Source organism: Hemitrygon akajei, chromosome 10 (assembly GCF_048418815.1).
Source record: "Hemitrygon akajei chromosome 10, sHemAka1.3, whole genome shotgun sequence".
In the NCBI taxonomy this organism is placed as follows: Eukaryota; Metazoa; Chordata; class Chondrichthyes; order Myliobatiformes; family Dasyatidae; genus Hemitrygon; species Hemitrygon akajei.
The window spans coordinates 111,173,858-111,189,951 of NC_133133.1; the positions used below are offsets into that span (position 1 = coordinate 111,173,858).

At 39.3% G+C, this 16,094-nt stretch overlaps 1 protein-coding gene across 3 annotated transcripts in view; it reads left to right on the forward strand.

The window, feature by feature from the left end:
• Positions 1-16,094, forward strand: part of mon2 (MON2 homolog, regulator of endosome-to-Golgi trafficking) — a 155,771-nt gene that overhangs the window by 96,647 nt on the left and 43,030 nt on the right. For all 3 annotated transcript variants that reach the window (XM_073058733.1, XM_073058734.1, XM_073058735.1), the window contains 7 exons: positions 737-817; positions 1,027-1,100; positions 1,192-1,282; positions 4,098-4,199; positions 10,196-10,306; positions 14,429-14,604; positions 15,358-15,520. In XM_073058733.1, the coding sequence (XP_072914834.1) occupies positions 737-817; positions 1,027-1,100; positions 1,192-1,282; positions 4,098-4,199; positions 10,196-10,306; positions 14,429-14,604; positions 15,358-15,520 (798 nt within the window). The remainder of the gene's footprint in view (positions 1-736; positions 818-1,026; positions 1,101-1,191; positions 1,283-4,097; positions 4,200-10,195; positions 10,307-14,428; positions 14,605-15,357; positions 15,521-16,094) is intronic.

A 16,094-nucleotide genomic window follows, 5' to 3' on the forward strand; every position in this document is an offset into this window, starting at 1 on the left:
GACTGGAAGGTCAGGGTAATTATCTTCCTCACTGATATGGTTGAATAGGCTTGAGGAGATTAATTTTAGATTCAAGATTAGTTTTATTTGTCACACAATACATCGAAATAGAATGAAATGCTGCAGTCTGAGGATGTGCTTGTGACAGCCCACAAGTGTCGCCATAATTCTGACACCAACATAGCATGCCCACAATTTAGTAACCCTGACTCAGAATCTTTGGAACGTGGGTGGAATCCAGAGCACCAGAGGGAACTCGTGGCCATGGGGAGAATATACAAATGTTCATTCAAGAAGTGTAAATTCCTTAATGTAAAGCTAAAAAGGGAAGATTGAAGCATTTGAACGGTAAGGTGAGATACAGTGTCGCACAGCAAAGGGTTGTTAGTTTAAGAGGAAGTGGAGTTGTAAGATCCATCAATTACTTGCTCCTACTATCTTAGTTTCAGCTGTGTAGCAGCATCTACTGCAGATCATGGGAAAAAATGAACAGAACATTTTCAGCTATATTACCTACATTTCAAATACTGATTAATTTGAACCAGCTTAACCAAATAATTCAATAAAACTTGTGGTATGTATAAAATACTGCTTTGTTTATAATCTTCTGATCGACCACATCCATTAACAAAGGTGTGAGTCAATAGTTTTTGAACATGCTTTTGTTGTTGCACTTAGTGTTAAATAATTTTCATTTTAGGTAATGTCAGACTAAATTAAGTTTTACTTTTGCCAGCATCTTGTATGGATTCTGGGCTTGAAGCCTGCAAGTGGGGGTGCTCTGAAACCCGGAAGAGCAGTTGAAGGACCCAGTACTGTAAGTAAAAATGTTAATTTGTTGATTTTTAAATGAAATCTTATCACTTGTAATATAATGTATTCCAAAGATGTTTTGAAAATATTGATCTTCAGAGCCACAATCTGCTGCAAGGCTTTCATACTACTTTATAAAACTGTTCACCTGTCATGTTGTCTGTACTGCGTATTGTTGTTCAGCTAATTAATTTATGGTTGTAACACTTTTAGGTTTTGACCACTGCTGTCATGACTGACCTGCCCATGATTTCGAATGTACTTTCAAGACTTTTCGAGAGCTCTCAGTGAGAAATCTTTTAAGTATTTGAAGTTATTTGATTATTTTCTTACAGAGCATTCAAGGCAGTTGAATAACTTGTTCTAATTATTTTGTAGATATCTTGACGATGTGTCACTCCATCACTTGATAAATGCTTTGTGCTCTTTATCAACTGAAGCAATGGACATGGCATTTTGGAACAACAAGGTAGATGTTTAAAAATACTAAGTGTTGTGGTGTATAGATATCATGATAGCTGCTGTAAAAACAGTCGAATGATTCCATTGTTAAGTTTTCATATCACATCTTTTACAGAGTGTGTTTATATTTACAAGAAGTTGGGAACTGCAATTACAAAAAGGAATCATAATTAATGACAGCATGCTTCCAGGCATTATCTTTTTTCTTTCTGGCTTGTGAATCAATTTTGAATTTGCTCTGAAACACTTTTAATGATTATTTTTATATGTTGCTAAATTTCACTGATTGTATTTGTACCTTGATTTGCTTTCCCATCCTAGCCTACTTTACCAGTTACATGAATCTGAAAGAGAAGGTCCCATGTCTTTCAGTAGTGTAATAACTGTATGTTATCTGGCTTAAATGATGCAAGACATTTTGAAGAAATCTGAATAATTAAACTTCAATATTATGCAGTTTTATATTTAACAACCTAGAATTTTTTATCTATCAAAAATATTCCACTTTTTTATTTATTTCAATCAAATTTAGAATCATGAAGATTCATGGGGTTGGAGCGGGCCCAGCTCAGCATGTCCTTACCAGCTCATCTGTACATTTTGTTTGCATTCTTCAAACAGCATATTAATTAATTCATATTTTTTCAGTGCTTAGTAGATCATAAGACAGAAGCAGAATTATAGACAATTTGGCCCACAAGTCTGCTCCATCATGGCTGATTTATTACACCTTTCAACCCTATTCTCCTGTTTTCTCCTTGTAAGCTTTGATCCCCTGGCTAACCAAGACCTATCAACCTCAGCTTTAAATATCCTCAAAAACCTGGCCTCCACAGCTGTCTGTCACAAGTTCACCACCCTCTGGCTAAAGAAGATCCTCCACATCAAGTCAAGTCAAGTCAACTTTTATTGTCATTTCGACCATAACTGCTGGTACAGTGCATAGTAAAAATGAGACAACGTTTTTCAGGACCATGGTTTACATGACACAGTACAAAAAACTAGATTGAACTACGTAATAAAAAAAAACAGAGAAAGCTATACTAGACTACAGACCTACACTGGACTGCATAAAGTGCTCAAAAACAGTGCAGGCATTACAATAAATAATTATCAGGACAGTAGGGCAAGGTGTCAGTTCAGGCTTCGGGTATTGAGGAGTCTGATAGCTTGGGGGAAGAAACTGTTATATAGTCTGGTCGTGAGAGCCCGAATGCTTAGGAGCCTTTTCCCAGATGGCAGGAGGGAGAAGAGATTGTATGAGGGGTGCATGGGGTCCTTCATAATGCTGTTTCCTTTGTGGATGCAGCATGTAGTGTAAATGTCCGTGATGGCGGGAAGGCAGACCCCAATGATCTTCTCAGCTGACCTCACTATCCACATCTCTGTTCTAAAGGGATATCCTTCTATTCTGAGGCTGTGCCCTCTGGTCTTAGACTATAGGAAGCATCTTCTCCATGTCCACTCTATCTAGATTTTTCAATATTCAGTAGGTTTCAATGAAATCCCCTTTCATTTTCCTAAACTCCAGCAAGTACAGGCCTAGAGTAAACCTTCTCAGGACACTCTCCAATGCCAGCATATCCTGTCTTGGATATGGGCCCCAAAATTGCCCAAAATACTCTGAATGTGGTCTGACCACTGTCTTATAAAGTCTCAGCATTACATTGCAAAATCCTGCAGTGAGATGAGTTGTGCTGGAGGCTTTCATCCATGTAGTGGCAGGTGGCTACTGGGCCTCCAGTGATGGAGCCTGAGACCCTTGTGCAGCCAGCTAGCTGCTGTCAGTTCATCTCCGCTGGTGTAAGTTCAGAGACATTTTAAGATAATTGCAAAGGATTCAAGTTATTGAAAACAAACCTATTTACAATACCTAGATTTTTTAGTGGCATAAAGACAAACCACTACATTATCGTGGGCACCATGGTAGTGTAGCGCTATTCCAGCTCTGGGCATTGGAGTTCGGAGTTCAATGCTGTCGTCCTGTAAGGAGTCTGCACGTCCTCAGCATGGAATGTGTGGGTTTTCCTGGCTACCTCCCACTGTCCAGAGATGTACTGGTGAGGTCAATTGGTCATTGTAAATTGTTCTGTGGTTGCATCAGGGTAAAATAGGGTGTTTGGGTGTTTCTGAGGTATGGCTCAAAGGATCGGAAAGGCCTAATTCCATGCTATATCCCTATTTCGGAAATTTTATGGTGGTGGGAAAGAAGCTGTTCCTGAAATGTATGTGTGGCTTCAGACTCATGTACTTCCTTAATGATGGATATTGCCTTTTGAGGCATCGCTTTTTGAAGATGTCCTCGATGGTGGGAAGTTTAATGCCCGTGATGGAGCTGGCTGACTTTGCAACCCTCTGCAGCCTTTTGCATTGGAGCCTCCATACCAGGCGATGATGCAGCCAGTTAGAATGCCTACCAAGGTACATCTGTAGAAATTTGCTAGACTCTTTGGTGACAGACCAAGCTTCCTGAAACTCCTATGAAATATAGCTGCTGTCATGTCCCCTTCGTAATTGCTTCAGTATTTGAGGGCCAGAATCGATCATTAAAGATGTTAACTCCTAGGACCAGGAGCTTTTTCATTATTCCACCTCATAACCTTCTACATTCATGTGATAGAAAAAGGACTTGTTTTGTCCTTTAGCTCATGTGTCATTCTTTCCAGTCCTGAGGAAGGATCTCACAAATCTAGACTGTTCATTCATTTCCATAGATGCTGCCTAACCTGCTGAGTTCTTCTAGTGTTTTGTGTTTGTGTCTTGTATAATTCTGGTGAGTTGCTTTTCTTGTGAAGCTGACTTCTGTTCTATTCATGAATTAGGAGCCTTCCCTATTTGCGGTGGCAAAGTTACTAGAAACAGGACTGGTGAACATGCGTCGAATTGAGATTCTCTGGAGACCATTAACAGGGCATCTTCTGGAGGTAAATCTTATCTTCCAGCTCTTTGTGCAGTGATTCCTGAATCTTGAGTGCATGTGCGTGTGTGTGTATATGCACGTGCAACAATTTCTCTTTTGGGTATACAGTATTTTGTTTTTAGTATTAGTGATTCAGGGCAGTGAGTTTGTAGAGTATTTGAGTTTATTTCAAGAATTCGGGAGAAACACATGTCTGAGCTACATTTTATGTAACCTACTGAAAACTTACCAAAAGTAATCAATTTTGTTTGTGATATAATAATTAACCTATTTTCAGATTTTTACCTACGTGGGTTGTATAGTGGACTGAAATTAAACAGTATTATTTCTAATGGAGTAATAAAACAAAGATTCTGCCAACTAAAAAGATTTTTATATCTTTTATTTCTAACCTTGGAGATGTAGTTCTTTGGCTGATTATCTGCAGCTCAGTCTTAACTGGTGAGGAAGGGAGCAAGGGAGATGCAGAAGCAAATTCAGTTCCATCCAATACTTTAATGTGATCCAAGGCACCATTTGAGATTTATCTTTTGAATTATTGAGAGGGAGCATGATGTGTAAACAGCTGCTGGAATTTCTGTTATTCTCATTAGTAAAGGATCTATTTTGAGTGTGAAATTTTATTTTAATAAGGATGAATCTGACACTGTAGTTTCTATTAAAGAGCAAAGTATGATGTAGATTTTATTGAATGTGTCCATTCTCCAGTATCCTGAACTAACCAAATCCTGATGTCTGGCCAATCATGAGGCCCTGTGTGGTATGTGGATCATAAGAACATCAGAAATAGGAGCAGGAGTTGGCTCATTAAGCCTGCTCTGCCATTCAAAGAGATAATGGCTGATCTAGTGTGCTCTCAGCTCCACTTACCTACCTTTTTTTCATAATCCTTAATTTCCCTGCTATACAAAATTCTATCCAACTGTGTCTTAAATATATTTGATGAGATAGCCCCTACTGCTTCCCAGGCAGAGAATTCCACAGATTCACTGCTGTCTGGGCAAGGCTGCTTCTCCTTATCTGTCCTATATCTATTCCCCTGAATCTTGAGGCTACGTCCCCTAGTCACTCATTACATGGACAGATGGCATAGTTAAGCCCCCAACTGTATGACTTGCTAATTCTGAATGACCTTGACATTTCGAAAATTTTGAAGAACTATTTAAGTGACATTTTTTTCATTTTTGAAATTTATTCATGAGAATAAATAAAATAATACAAAATGCATCAAAATAATGAAAAGTATTGAAACAGTTTTCAAAGAAGAGACTAACTATGATATTGCCTTTTTCTGACTGTATAAATTACTTAGAGTTAAATGTGCTTGTGTAGCCTATGTTGGGTCCAACATGGCACAAATTTGTGTGCATATTCCCCCAGCAAACTCCCACTCCTCCTTTGTACTCTGAGCAGAGTAGAACTTGTAGAACAGGTAGAACTTGTTTAGTCGTATCAGGGCGTAAACATCACACATTTGCTGGCACCCATGTGGGTAAATGCTAACAGTTTTGCATTAAATATTTAGACAAAAATAAAATCTGAGTCACAAATATTAATGACAGATCTAGTGTGGAAAGGCTTGGTATGGAAGGATTTTTTTCCATTTATGTTCTGAAATGGTGAAAGTTTTACTGTTCAGGGATTTAGAGAAAATGATAATGTTTGTTTAAGAAGGGGTTCAGGCAAGGTATAAATTATATCCACATAATAGTTTCCTTTGCATCATTACCCAGGTGAAATACTTTGATTTGTTGCTTTTGAATTGTTGATTTTGCTGTGTTCTTTGTAACCTGCGTCAACTTCATACTGTCCCTTTCTGTTTTCCTTCCTATTGCTTCCTCTTGTTTTTTACAGAAGGTAAGTTCTTCCCTATTATTTACATGCCCTTCAGACACTTAACTTATTGTTGTCACCTACATTTGTTCCTGTTTGGTCAACTAACAAATATCTCCAATTCACTCTTTTGTATGTCCCCTGAGTTCAAATGGTACAAATTTGTCCTGTTGGGCAATTTACTCTGTGTTGAATTCTGATGTTAAATTTGAGAGAGCCCTCTGGAGCACAGAAATATTATCGTAGAGAAGATTTAATTGTATATTTGATTGAGATTGAATCTTTCTCTGATACACTGAAATGTGACTACAGTGAAAGTGAGCATCCTGAGTTGTACCAGCTTCAAGATTGACAAAATATGGAGTAAACCTGGATTAATATTTTTGTTAAAGCCAATGAGAAACTAGCATTTAAACAGCTACTTTTCCCTCTACAAGCCATCACAACGTTATAATTGTGCAGTATTTTTGAGGTGTGTTTGATTTGAATGTCTTAAGGAAATTGCCACTGTCAGTGCCTGCACATCAAATTTGATAAGCAGTAGGTATGTACTTTACCTGGTAATTTCTTTAAGTGGCCATAGTTGAGTATTAAATGTTGGTCAACACATCAAGAGAAATAGCATCTTGTAATCTTTCATGTCCAGAAAGAAAGTTGTGTTCACTTTCTGTTCACCATGAACCCTCTTCACAATACCGAACAGTTTTCACTTATGCCTTCCTATTCCAGTGAGATGGCAGCACATTCATTGGGGTCAAACAGAGGTGATAATGTCTTTTATAAAAGTACTTTTTATGACTGCAAGATGCTGCTGTACATTAAGAATTTAAAGTACTGGGGTCTGCCCTATCAGCAGGTTGCTTGTGGCAGAGAAACTGAAGCAGCTGGACTTGGTGCAGATTGTGCTGCTGCCTGCGTCAAAGGAGTCGTGCGCGAAGGTGGTGTGTAGTCTTAACAGCAAGTGATCGTCTTAGTCACTTGTGTGGTGATCACAAGAGCCAGTAATACTGCGAGACCAGTTCACTGGTTTATTGGCTGATGGCAGGGGCACTGTGAGACCTCTGGTCGTAGTGAGGACGCAGTGTCGCCTGTTTCCAGCTGGCCAGGAGCGAAGCGTCGGAGTCAGTGCTGCTCCTCAGTGTTCACTCAGCTGAAGACGAGCTGTGTTACGTTCAACTGCAGACTGCTGCAACCTTCATGACTCAGGGTCTTGGACTATATTTTTTTGTAACTGTATTTTACTGATATCTATATGTACCTGCTATCTTACATGTGCCTTGTGCTGTGTGTGACTGTTGGTACGGTGTTTTGTACCTTGGTCCCAGAGTAACGCTGTTTCGTTTGGCAGTATTCGTGGGTGTTCATGTATGGCTAAATGACAATTAAACTTGAATTTGAACTAATGTATATTCTGGATTGGAGTACACACCTACATTCTTGTGATCTCAGGACTGATGGGGCTACCACTGAACCAAGTGGTTCTAAATCGGACAGAAATAAATCTCCTTCAAGTTGTTTTAATAAGATGATGTGATAAAATAATAAGAATCCTGCTGATCTATGAAAATTTCTGGTTGAGTACAGATGTTGCAAAATTTGAACCACAGTGCAACCAAGGTGTGCTGTTTGCAAATTAATTCTGGGTTTTCTCTTTAAGATAATTCTCCTGTTCTCTGCCAGATTTCATCATAGTCTTTCCTGTTCGGAACTGATCTCCATGCTTGGCATATCTTCGAAGCTTCACTCAGCAGTTTTTCTTCAGACAGGGATTGGCTGCAATTTTACTTCACCTATCCTGGCGTTTGAGAATTCATGTATTTGCTGCCATACTGAGAATGTGAAGAGGGTAAGGGGTACGTGTAGAAGGGGTGGGCGAGGGGTAAGTGTAGCAAAATATGTAGACAGGACCAGGGGGAGGATACGTTATTGGGGAAGTAGCTAAGATAAGATTCCAGATAGCATGTGGCAACCACAAAGAAAAGGGAACCTGTGCCCACAAGACAATGTGTTTGGCAAAGTATTTTGAGCTATATACCTATTTTGAGTGTTTTGCTTGCGTCCATACCCATTCCGAGTATTACGCTTACGTTTATGCTTATTCCGAGTATTTCGCGTGCTTAGCTATGCAATAGCCAATCAATTGATGAATTTGAATTGGTAACCATATTTGCGAATGTAGTACCCTGCTTTTGGGTATAAGTATGACCTTTGTAAACCGACAAATTGGGAGTTGGCTACCTTACGCCCGAAGTGCGTGGGGCTGCGAACTCCTCTCTGAATAAAAACCGTTTCAGATTTAATTTCGTTTAATTTAATTTAACAGTTTAATTTCGTGTCTCTGGTGTTTTTCCTCAACTGAGCTGGTTAATAATTTCAGGTTGACAATACCGCTCAGCTACATGTATATACAGTGTAGCTGAGCTGTGAAGAATTGCATTGAACATACTGGGTGAACATAGTCCAAAGGGCCAACTACTCCAGAACAGCGATGGTTCCCTTGGATTTAAGCTGGAATAAAGTATCAAGTGTTGTTATTATGATGAAACACTGCAAAATTAATAAACCTTCTAGTAAATAAGAAATTATGATTGTGAATTCTTTAATTTGAGTAATTTTATAATTCAAAATATTTAATGCAATAATTTTTATTTTAGTATCTTGACATTTGCTATGAGAAAGACTAAATGTATATCATATCTGACCGCTGATACGAAAACAAGTGTTAATTGGAAGCATTTCTTTTGGCTTGACATTTTATTTAATATGCATTATAGACTTTTGTCAGAATGTCGTTCAACAGATCACATAGATAATCTTATTTTAAGGAGCAAAGGTGAGGTCCTCCTGAAGTGCTCCTAAAAATCTAATGCATTTAAACATCTTAGTGTTAAAATGCATCAAATGAATCTTGCATCAGTTCCATATGAGTCAACATATTTCTGTTTGTGATTTTGCTTGAAATATTGATCTAGTTGGGTGACAGGGTGGAGATACCCCTGTAGCAGAGGAGGTGTAAGGCGCTCCTTCCCTCTGCTAGCCTGCAGGTCACCCTTGGGCAAGGTCTAGCACCTACTTAGCCCTCTTTCCCCCCCACACCCCCCCAAATCAGGGTCACGTGAAACCATGGGAGCACGAGGTGGTTGGCCGTATGAACAGCTGGTGTAGATTACAAGTGCTGATTATGTGACCACTGACACCAAGCAGACAATCTCTGAAGAGTATTGATACTGGCTGGGGTCACCCATCTTCTAATGGCACTGCCCAGAAGAAGACAATGGCAAACCACTTGTGTAGAAAATTTGCCAGCAATAATCATGTCATGGAAAGAACATGTTCACCCATGTCATACAACGCAGCGCATAACAAGCAAACGATTGATCTAGTGCTTATTATTAACCTATCATCTGGGATAAGTACTATTTTAAATGTTGAAACTATGAGGGTGCTGTTATTATTTAAATTAGTATAAGAGAATCCTTATGCCACATGGAGATATTGAAGATAATTCTTGTTCTTTTTTTGGTTTTTGATGTTCACTGGTACTAAGATTTTAAATTGTGCTGAAAGACTTCTGTTAGCAATGGTTTGCTTGAGATAAAGGATAATACTGTGTTATGCAGAGAGGAAATTGATAATCCAGTATTAATACATTTGCAATGGTGAAGGAACTAAGAGAGATGGAGTTAATGCAAGGAAGTATTGTTGAGGTAAAGGATAAGTTAGGGTCTTACTGTTTGGCAGCCTTGATGTGTAGTTTTCCAGTGGTTCTATTGTATTTCTTTGTTCTACCATGAATGCCTGCAAGAAAATGAATCCCAAGTGGCATATGGTGACATATGTGAACTTTGACGAAGGGTCTTGGCCCAAAACGTCGACAGTGCTTCTCCTTATAGATTCTGCCTGGCCTGCTGTGTTCCAACAGCATTTTGTGTCTGTTGAACTTCGATAATAAATCTACTTTGAACTTAATATTGAGTGGCATATTAGCACAAGGGGCTGAATAACATACTCCTGCTTCTACTGGCGGTGGGTGCACAGAAGGTGATCTGTTGATATGTTCCTTAGAAGTATTTGTACCAACGTATGCTTGTTTAAGTTACTACACAGTTTTCTAAAATATTTCTTGTCACTCTGTATTTAAAATTGGTTTAATATTTTGGATTGCAGGTGTGCCAGCACCCAAATGCCAGGATGCGGGAGTGGGGAGCAGAAGCAGTCACCGCTCTAATCAAAGCCGGACTGTCGTTTAAACATGACCCTCCACTATCAGAGAACCAGGTTGGTTCAGTGTGCGAAAGACAGGAAATTTTTTAACTCAATCATTCAGGCATGCATCACACCTTTAGCTTAAAGGGATCTTGTATGTGCTCATGATGTTTCTGTTCACGGAGGGAAGCATACCAATCAGATCTTTAAATGAACCTTGCAGGAAATCCATTCTCATTACTGACATATCATTTCATGCACCAACAAAACTGCAATTCCTGATGAAGGGTCTCATTTCAATGCACCAATTGTTTATTCACTTAAATGAATGGTGCCTGACCTGCTGAGTTACTCTAGCATTTTATGTGTGTTACCCTGGATTTCCAGCATCTGCAGAATCTCTTGTACTTAGGAAAGCTAAGAAGTTTAGGGACCCTTGGTGGATTGCAGATGATGAATTTTGTGTTCAGCCCTAATAGCTGCATTGTTTCATTGGCTACAAAACTGCAACTTTTGTGGTTTAGTTAGGTTTGACTGTTCACTGCCTCAGCAGGTCAGGTCGCCTCTGTGGAATGAGAAACGGTTACTATTCCAGGTCAGAAACCTATCACCAGAGCTTTAACCTCCTGAGTGTTTCCTGCATTCTCTTCTTTTATTTGACGCTTGCTGATCAAGTTGCCAAAAGTTTGGACTAAAAATTAAGTGGTTTGAATTACACCAGAGTAGTTCAAAAATTTAAATTTAAATAAATAAAACAGTTAGAAAAATAGACAGATGTGATTAGCTGTTAATTGTGTTCTGAAATGTCATAGCAAATGATGCAGTTGGGGACAGCAAAAGGCAGACAAACTCTCCATTGGCAAAGAGATAAGTATGAGGCCAGAGGATATAGCAAAGGAATGGAGTTAAATCAGTTCAATATATAGACCACGTACAGACAAATGGGATTAGTTCAGATTGGTCAGTACAGACAGTGTGGACTGGGATCTAGAACCAAAGCCAGAGAGTGCTGGAGATACTCAAGCAGGCCAGGCTGCATCTGTGGGAAGAGATGCAGAGTTAACCTCTCAGGTTGGAGACTCTTTGTCAGAACTGAAAAGGAGAAAACGAGAGCTCGTAAGCTGCAGGGAGGGGAGGCAAGGCAGATGTTTGTGATTGGGTAAAACTGGGGAAGAAGCAGTAAACAAATTGATCTGGTCATTGCGTGAATGGGAGCAGTTAGAATGAATGTCAGGTTTATAATCACTGACATGTCATGAAATTTGTTTTGCAGCTGCAGTATAGTGTAACACAAAAAAGTTACTGTTAGTTACATTAAGAAAGATTTTAAAAATAGTGAAAAAAAATGACGAAAGTGGGAGTTATGAAATGCAGATGGCTCAAGCGCCACAGAGAAGTACAGCACAGAAACAGGCCCTTTGGCCTATCTAGTCCATGCCAAAAACAATTTAAACTGCCTACTTCCAATGACCTGCATTAGACCATAGCTCTCCATACCCCTACTATTCATGTACCTATCTAAACTTCTTTTAAACATTGAAATTGAGCTGACATGGACCACTTGTGCTGGCAGCTCATTCCACACTCTCACAGCCCCCTGAGTAAAGAAGTTTCCCCTTGTGTTCCCCTTAAACTTTTCACCTTTCACCTTTAAGCCCTGGCATCTAGTTGTAGTCCCGCTGAACCTCAGTGGAAAAAGCCTGCTTGCATTTACCCTATCTATCCCCTCATAATTTTGTATACCTCTGTCAAATCTCTCAGTCTTCTACGTCCCAAAGAATACGGCCCTAACACAGTTCTCTATACTCTTTCAATTTTGTTTACATCTTTCCTTTAAGTAAGTGACCAAATCTGCACATAGTACTCCAAATTAGGCCTCACCAATGTCTTATACAACTTCAACATAACATCCCATCTTCTATACTCAGTACATTGATTTATGAAGGTCAATGTGGCAAAAGCTTTTCTTTATGACCCTACCTACCTGTGATGCCACTTTCAACGAATTATGTACCAGTATTCCCAGATCCCTTTCTTCTACCACACTCTTCAGTGTCATATTATTCTCTGTGTAAGACCTTCCCAGGCTGGTCTTATCAAAGTGCAAAACCTTGGATTGTCTGCATTAAATTCCATCTGCCATTTGTCCAGCTGATGTAGATCTCTCTGCAGGCCATGATAGTCTTCCTCACTGTCCACTACAACCCCAGTCTTGGTGTCATCCACAAATTTCCTGATCCATTTAACTACAATATCATTTAGATTGTTGATATAGAAGACAAACAGCAAAGAACCCAGCACTGATACCTGTGGCACACCACTAGTCACAGGCCTTCAGTCAGAGAGGCAACCCTCTACTACTACTCTATGTAGCTTATCCCACAAAGCCAGTATCTAATCCAATTTATTACCTCATCCTGAATGCCAAGCATCTGAACCTTTTTGACCAGCCTCCCATGCAGGACCTTGTCAAATGCCTCATTAAAGTCCATGGTTTTATGTTTCGAGCCTTTTTGAAAACAGCAGAACAACATTGGCTATCCTCCAATCCTCTAGTACCTCTCTTGTCTCTAAGGATGTTTTATGTATCTTTGCTCGCACCCTGGCAATATCTGCACTTGCCTCCTGTAGGGTCTGAGGGAACACCTTGTCAGGCTCTGGGAATTTATCCACCCTGATTTGCCTCAGGGCAGCAGAAACCACCTCCTCTGTAATCTGTACAGGGTCCATGCATTTGCTACCACTTTGTCTCACTTTGATAGTCTCTGTATCTGTCTTCCAAGTAAATAAGGGTGCAGGGAATGCATATGTTTTGGCTCCATTCAGATAACAAGTTTTGTCCTTAGCAATCCTTTTGCTCTTAACATTCCTGTAGAATCCCTTAGGATTCTCCTTCACCTTGTCTGCTCAAGCAACTTCATGCCTTCTTTTAACATTCCTGATATCTTCTCTTTCATTTCTTGTACTCATAAACACCTCATTGGTTCCTGCTTGCCTGTACCTGCTATGCAGCTCCTATGCATCTCCCTTTTTTCTTTTAATCAGGGTCTCAATATCCCTTGAAAACTAAGGTTCCCTACACTTGTTATCTTTACCTTTTATTCTGACAGGCACATGCAAGCTTTGTACTCAAAATTTCAGTTTTACATCTTTGCCAGAAAACAGCTTGTCCCAATCCACACTAGCCAGATCATTCTGATACCATTAAAATTGGCCTTTCTCCAATTTAGACTCTCAATCCGCAGACCAAATATATTTTTTTGCATATTTACTTTGAAACTAATGGTATTGTGGTCACTAGATGCCAAGTGTTCCCCTATACAAACTTATTTCACCTGCCCTGTCTCATTCCATAATATCAGGTTAGCAGAGAGGCAAGAAGAACTAGCTGAGCTAATGTCACAGATGGACAACGAATACAGACCAAGAAACCAAGTTAGCTGAAGCTGTAGAATTCAATATTGAGCCCAGAATCTACAAAATGAGGTGCTGCTCCTCAATACAGGATGCCACAGACTTGGGTCAGAGTGGCAGGCAAGGGAAGTTCAGGAATCATGGGTGATGGGTTGCCTGCAATTGTCCATTTAACAAATGTGCTAGCTGTTTTTATCTGTACTGTCTCTGACTGAGATACCAGAGGAAACATGATTGTAAAAGGAGCTGTGCATCTGATGAGTACCTGTGCTACCTTCAGATGACAATATACTGAACTTATCCTTTACTTTGTGATTGAAGATGAGTTTGAGAAATTACAGGCTTCTCATTATTGATGACTGTGCCCAAAGATTGGGCGCCATGGTAGTGTAACTGTTAGCACGATGCTGTTACAGCTCGGGACGTTCTAGAGCTCAGAGTTCAATTCCAGTGCCATTCTGTAAGGAGTACATCCTCTCGGTGGAATGCGTAAGTTTTCTCTGGGTCCTCTGGTTTCCTCCCATGGTTCAAAGATGTACTGGGTAGAGTAATTGGTGGTTGTATATTGTCCAGTAATTAGACTAGGGTTAATCGGGTTTGTCGGGGTTTGCTGGGTCAGTATGAATTGAAGGGCTGGAAGGGCCTACTCCGTGCTGTATCGCTAAATAAAAAAAATAAATAATCCTGTCTTCTGTCTCTAGTTTGCTTGAGAAACTGGATTCCCTGACGGAGTCCAATTAGTTGATGGTTTGTTAGCTTTGTTTCCTCTCAATTGGACAGAGGCTGCAGTTGTTACTGTTGAATCCACTGAAGGAGCTGTCCAATATTGCACAGTCTGACATCCGACAGAAACAATTGGAGTGTGTACTCCAGATCCTGCAGAATGAAGGTGATAGCCTGGGACCCGGCTGGCCACTGGTGCTGGGTGTCATCGGAGCAATTCGAAATGACCAAGGGTGAGAAAACTTTTTCCATTGTTACTTTGCTTCCATGTGTCTTGACTGTGGCCTACGTACTATTCCAGACCATCCAAATTTGTATTTTAGTCACTGTCTTTTCAAAGTTGGACAACTAAAGTGCACAGGTATTGTAGCTGTATTTATGATAGAAGTCCATAGGTCTTTTCTGTAGCTATTGCTTACAACTATTATTTAAACTACAGTATGTGTGCCTCAAAAATAACATGCATTTTTCCGTTCTTGTTAAAAAAATTATAATTAATTTTATGAACACATTAGATAAAATCTACCATCTTTTGAATAATGTGATTGCTATTCTAGTCCATGTGAGTTTAGCAGATAATTAATATTGAAAGTAATATTTTACGCTTTTCCATTATGTAGTTTTTATTTAAAAAGAATCTACAGTTTGGTCACCTGACCTATTATTTTGTGAAGCACCTCAGAATGTTTTACTGAATTAAAAACATTATATAAATACACATTGTTGAAAATCTCATTGATTTGAAATTACTCCTCGTTTTACTTCTGAAGCCTAACTTTCGCAGAGTGTGAGACTGATATAATGCTTTCTAATTCACAGCATGAGCTCTGCCTGTAGAGAGATGTAATTACAGTACCAATTTAATAACAGCAGGTTGTAATCTGTATTTTCATTGTCATGTAATATTCTGCAAACAATTCTTCCTCCCCGCCAATCTCAGAATAAAATTACCCTTTGGTAAAGAAAAGTTTTCTTTCTTTTTGTAGGGAATCTCTAATTCGCACTGCATTTCAGTGTTTACAGTTGGTGGTGACAGACTTTCTTCCCACAATGCCCAGCACCTGCCTTCAGATAGTCGTCGATGTAGCTGGAAGTTTTGGGCTTCAAAATCAGGAGCTGAATATTAGTTTGACGTCAATAGGTCTGCTGGTAAGAATCTAAATAATTCATTCTTTGTGGCATCATTGAACATTTTTGTTGCCATTGTTTTAAAGGTAGGTCAAATGTATTGAATATAGTGTAGTCAAAGTGGCATCTGAGCCTCAACTGAACACCAGCTCTTTGAAGTGGGTGTACAGTGCAAGTCTACAAAATAAAACCACCATTGAGTGTTCGTACAGGATTTGTTAAGGTGGCTAATGATATGGAACAACCAACATTTCTCTACTAAGAAGATCTACTATGATTAAGTGGTAGGTTAGGATTAATTTTACCTGATTTTGATTGAAGGTAATAAGTTATTCCAATCCCTGGCAGTAAATCTCATCACATTCATGAATGCTGAAGCAATTGATATTTAATGCAGGAGTCATAGAGACAAGAATCTGTTAATGATGCTAATAAGCCTTAGAGTTGCCACTTCCCTTTATGCAGAAATGTTATCATTCCTTTCCAGTGCATTAGAATAGTGAGATCCGATGAATGTCTGGTTTAATGAGTATTGTTTGGTATTCAGTCATTTTCATTGAAACTGTCTGAGGATTTTGAATTTATTTTTTGATTG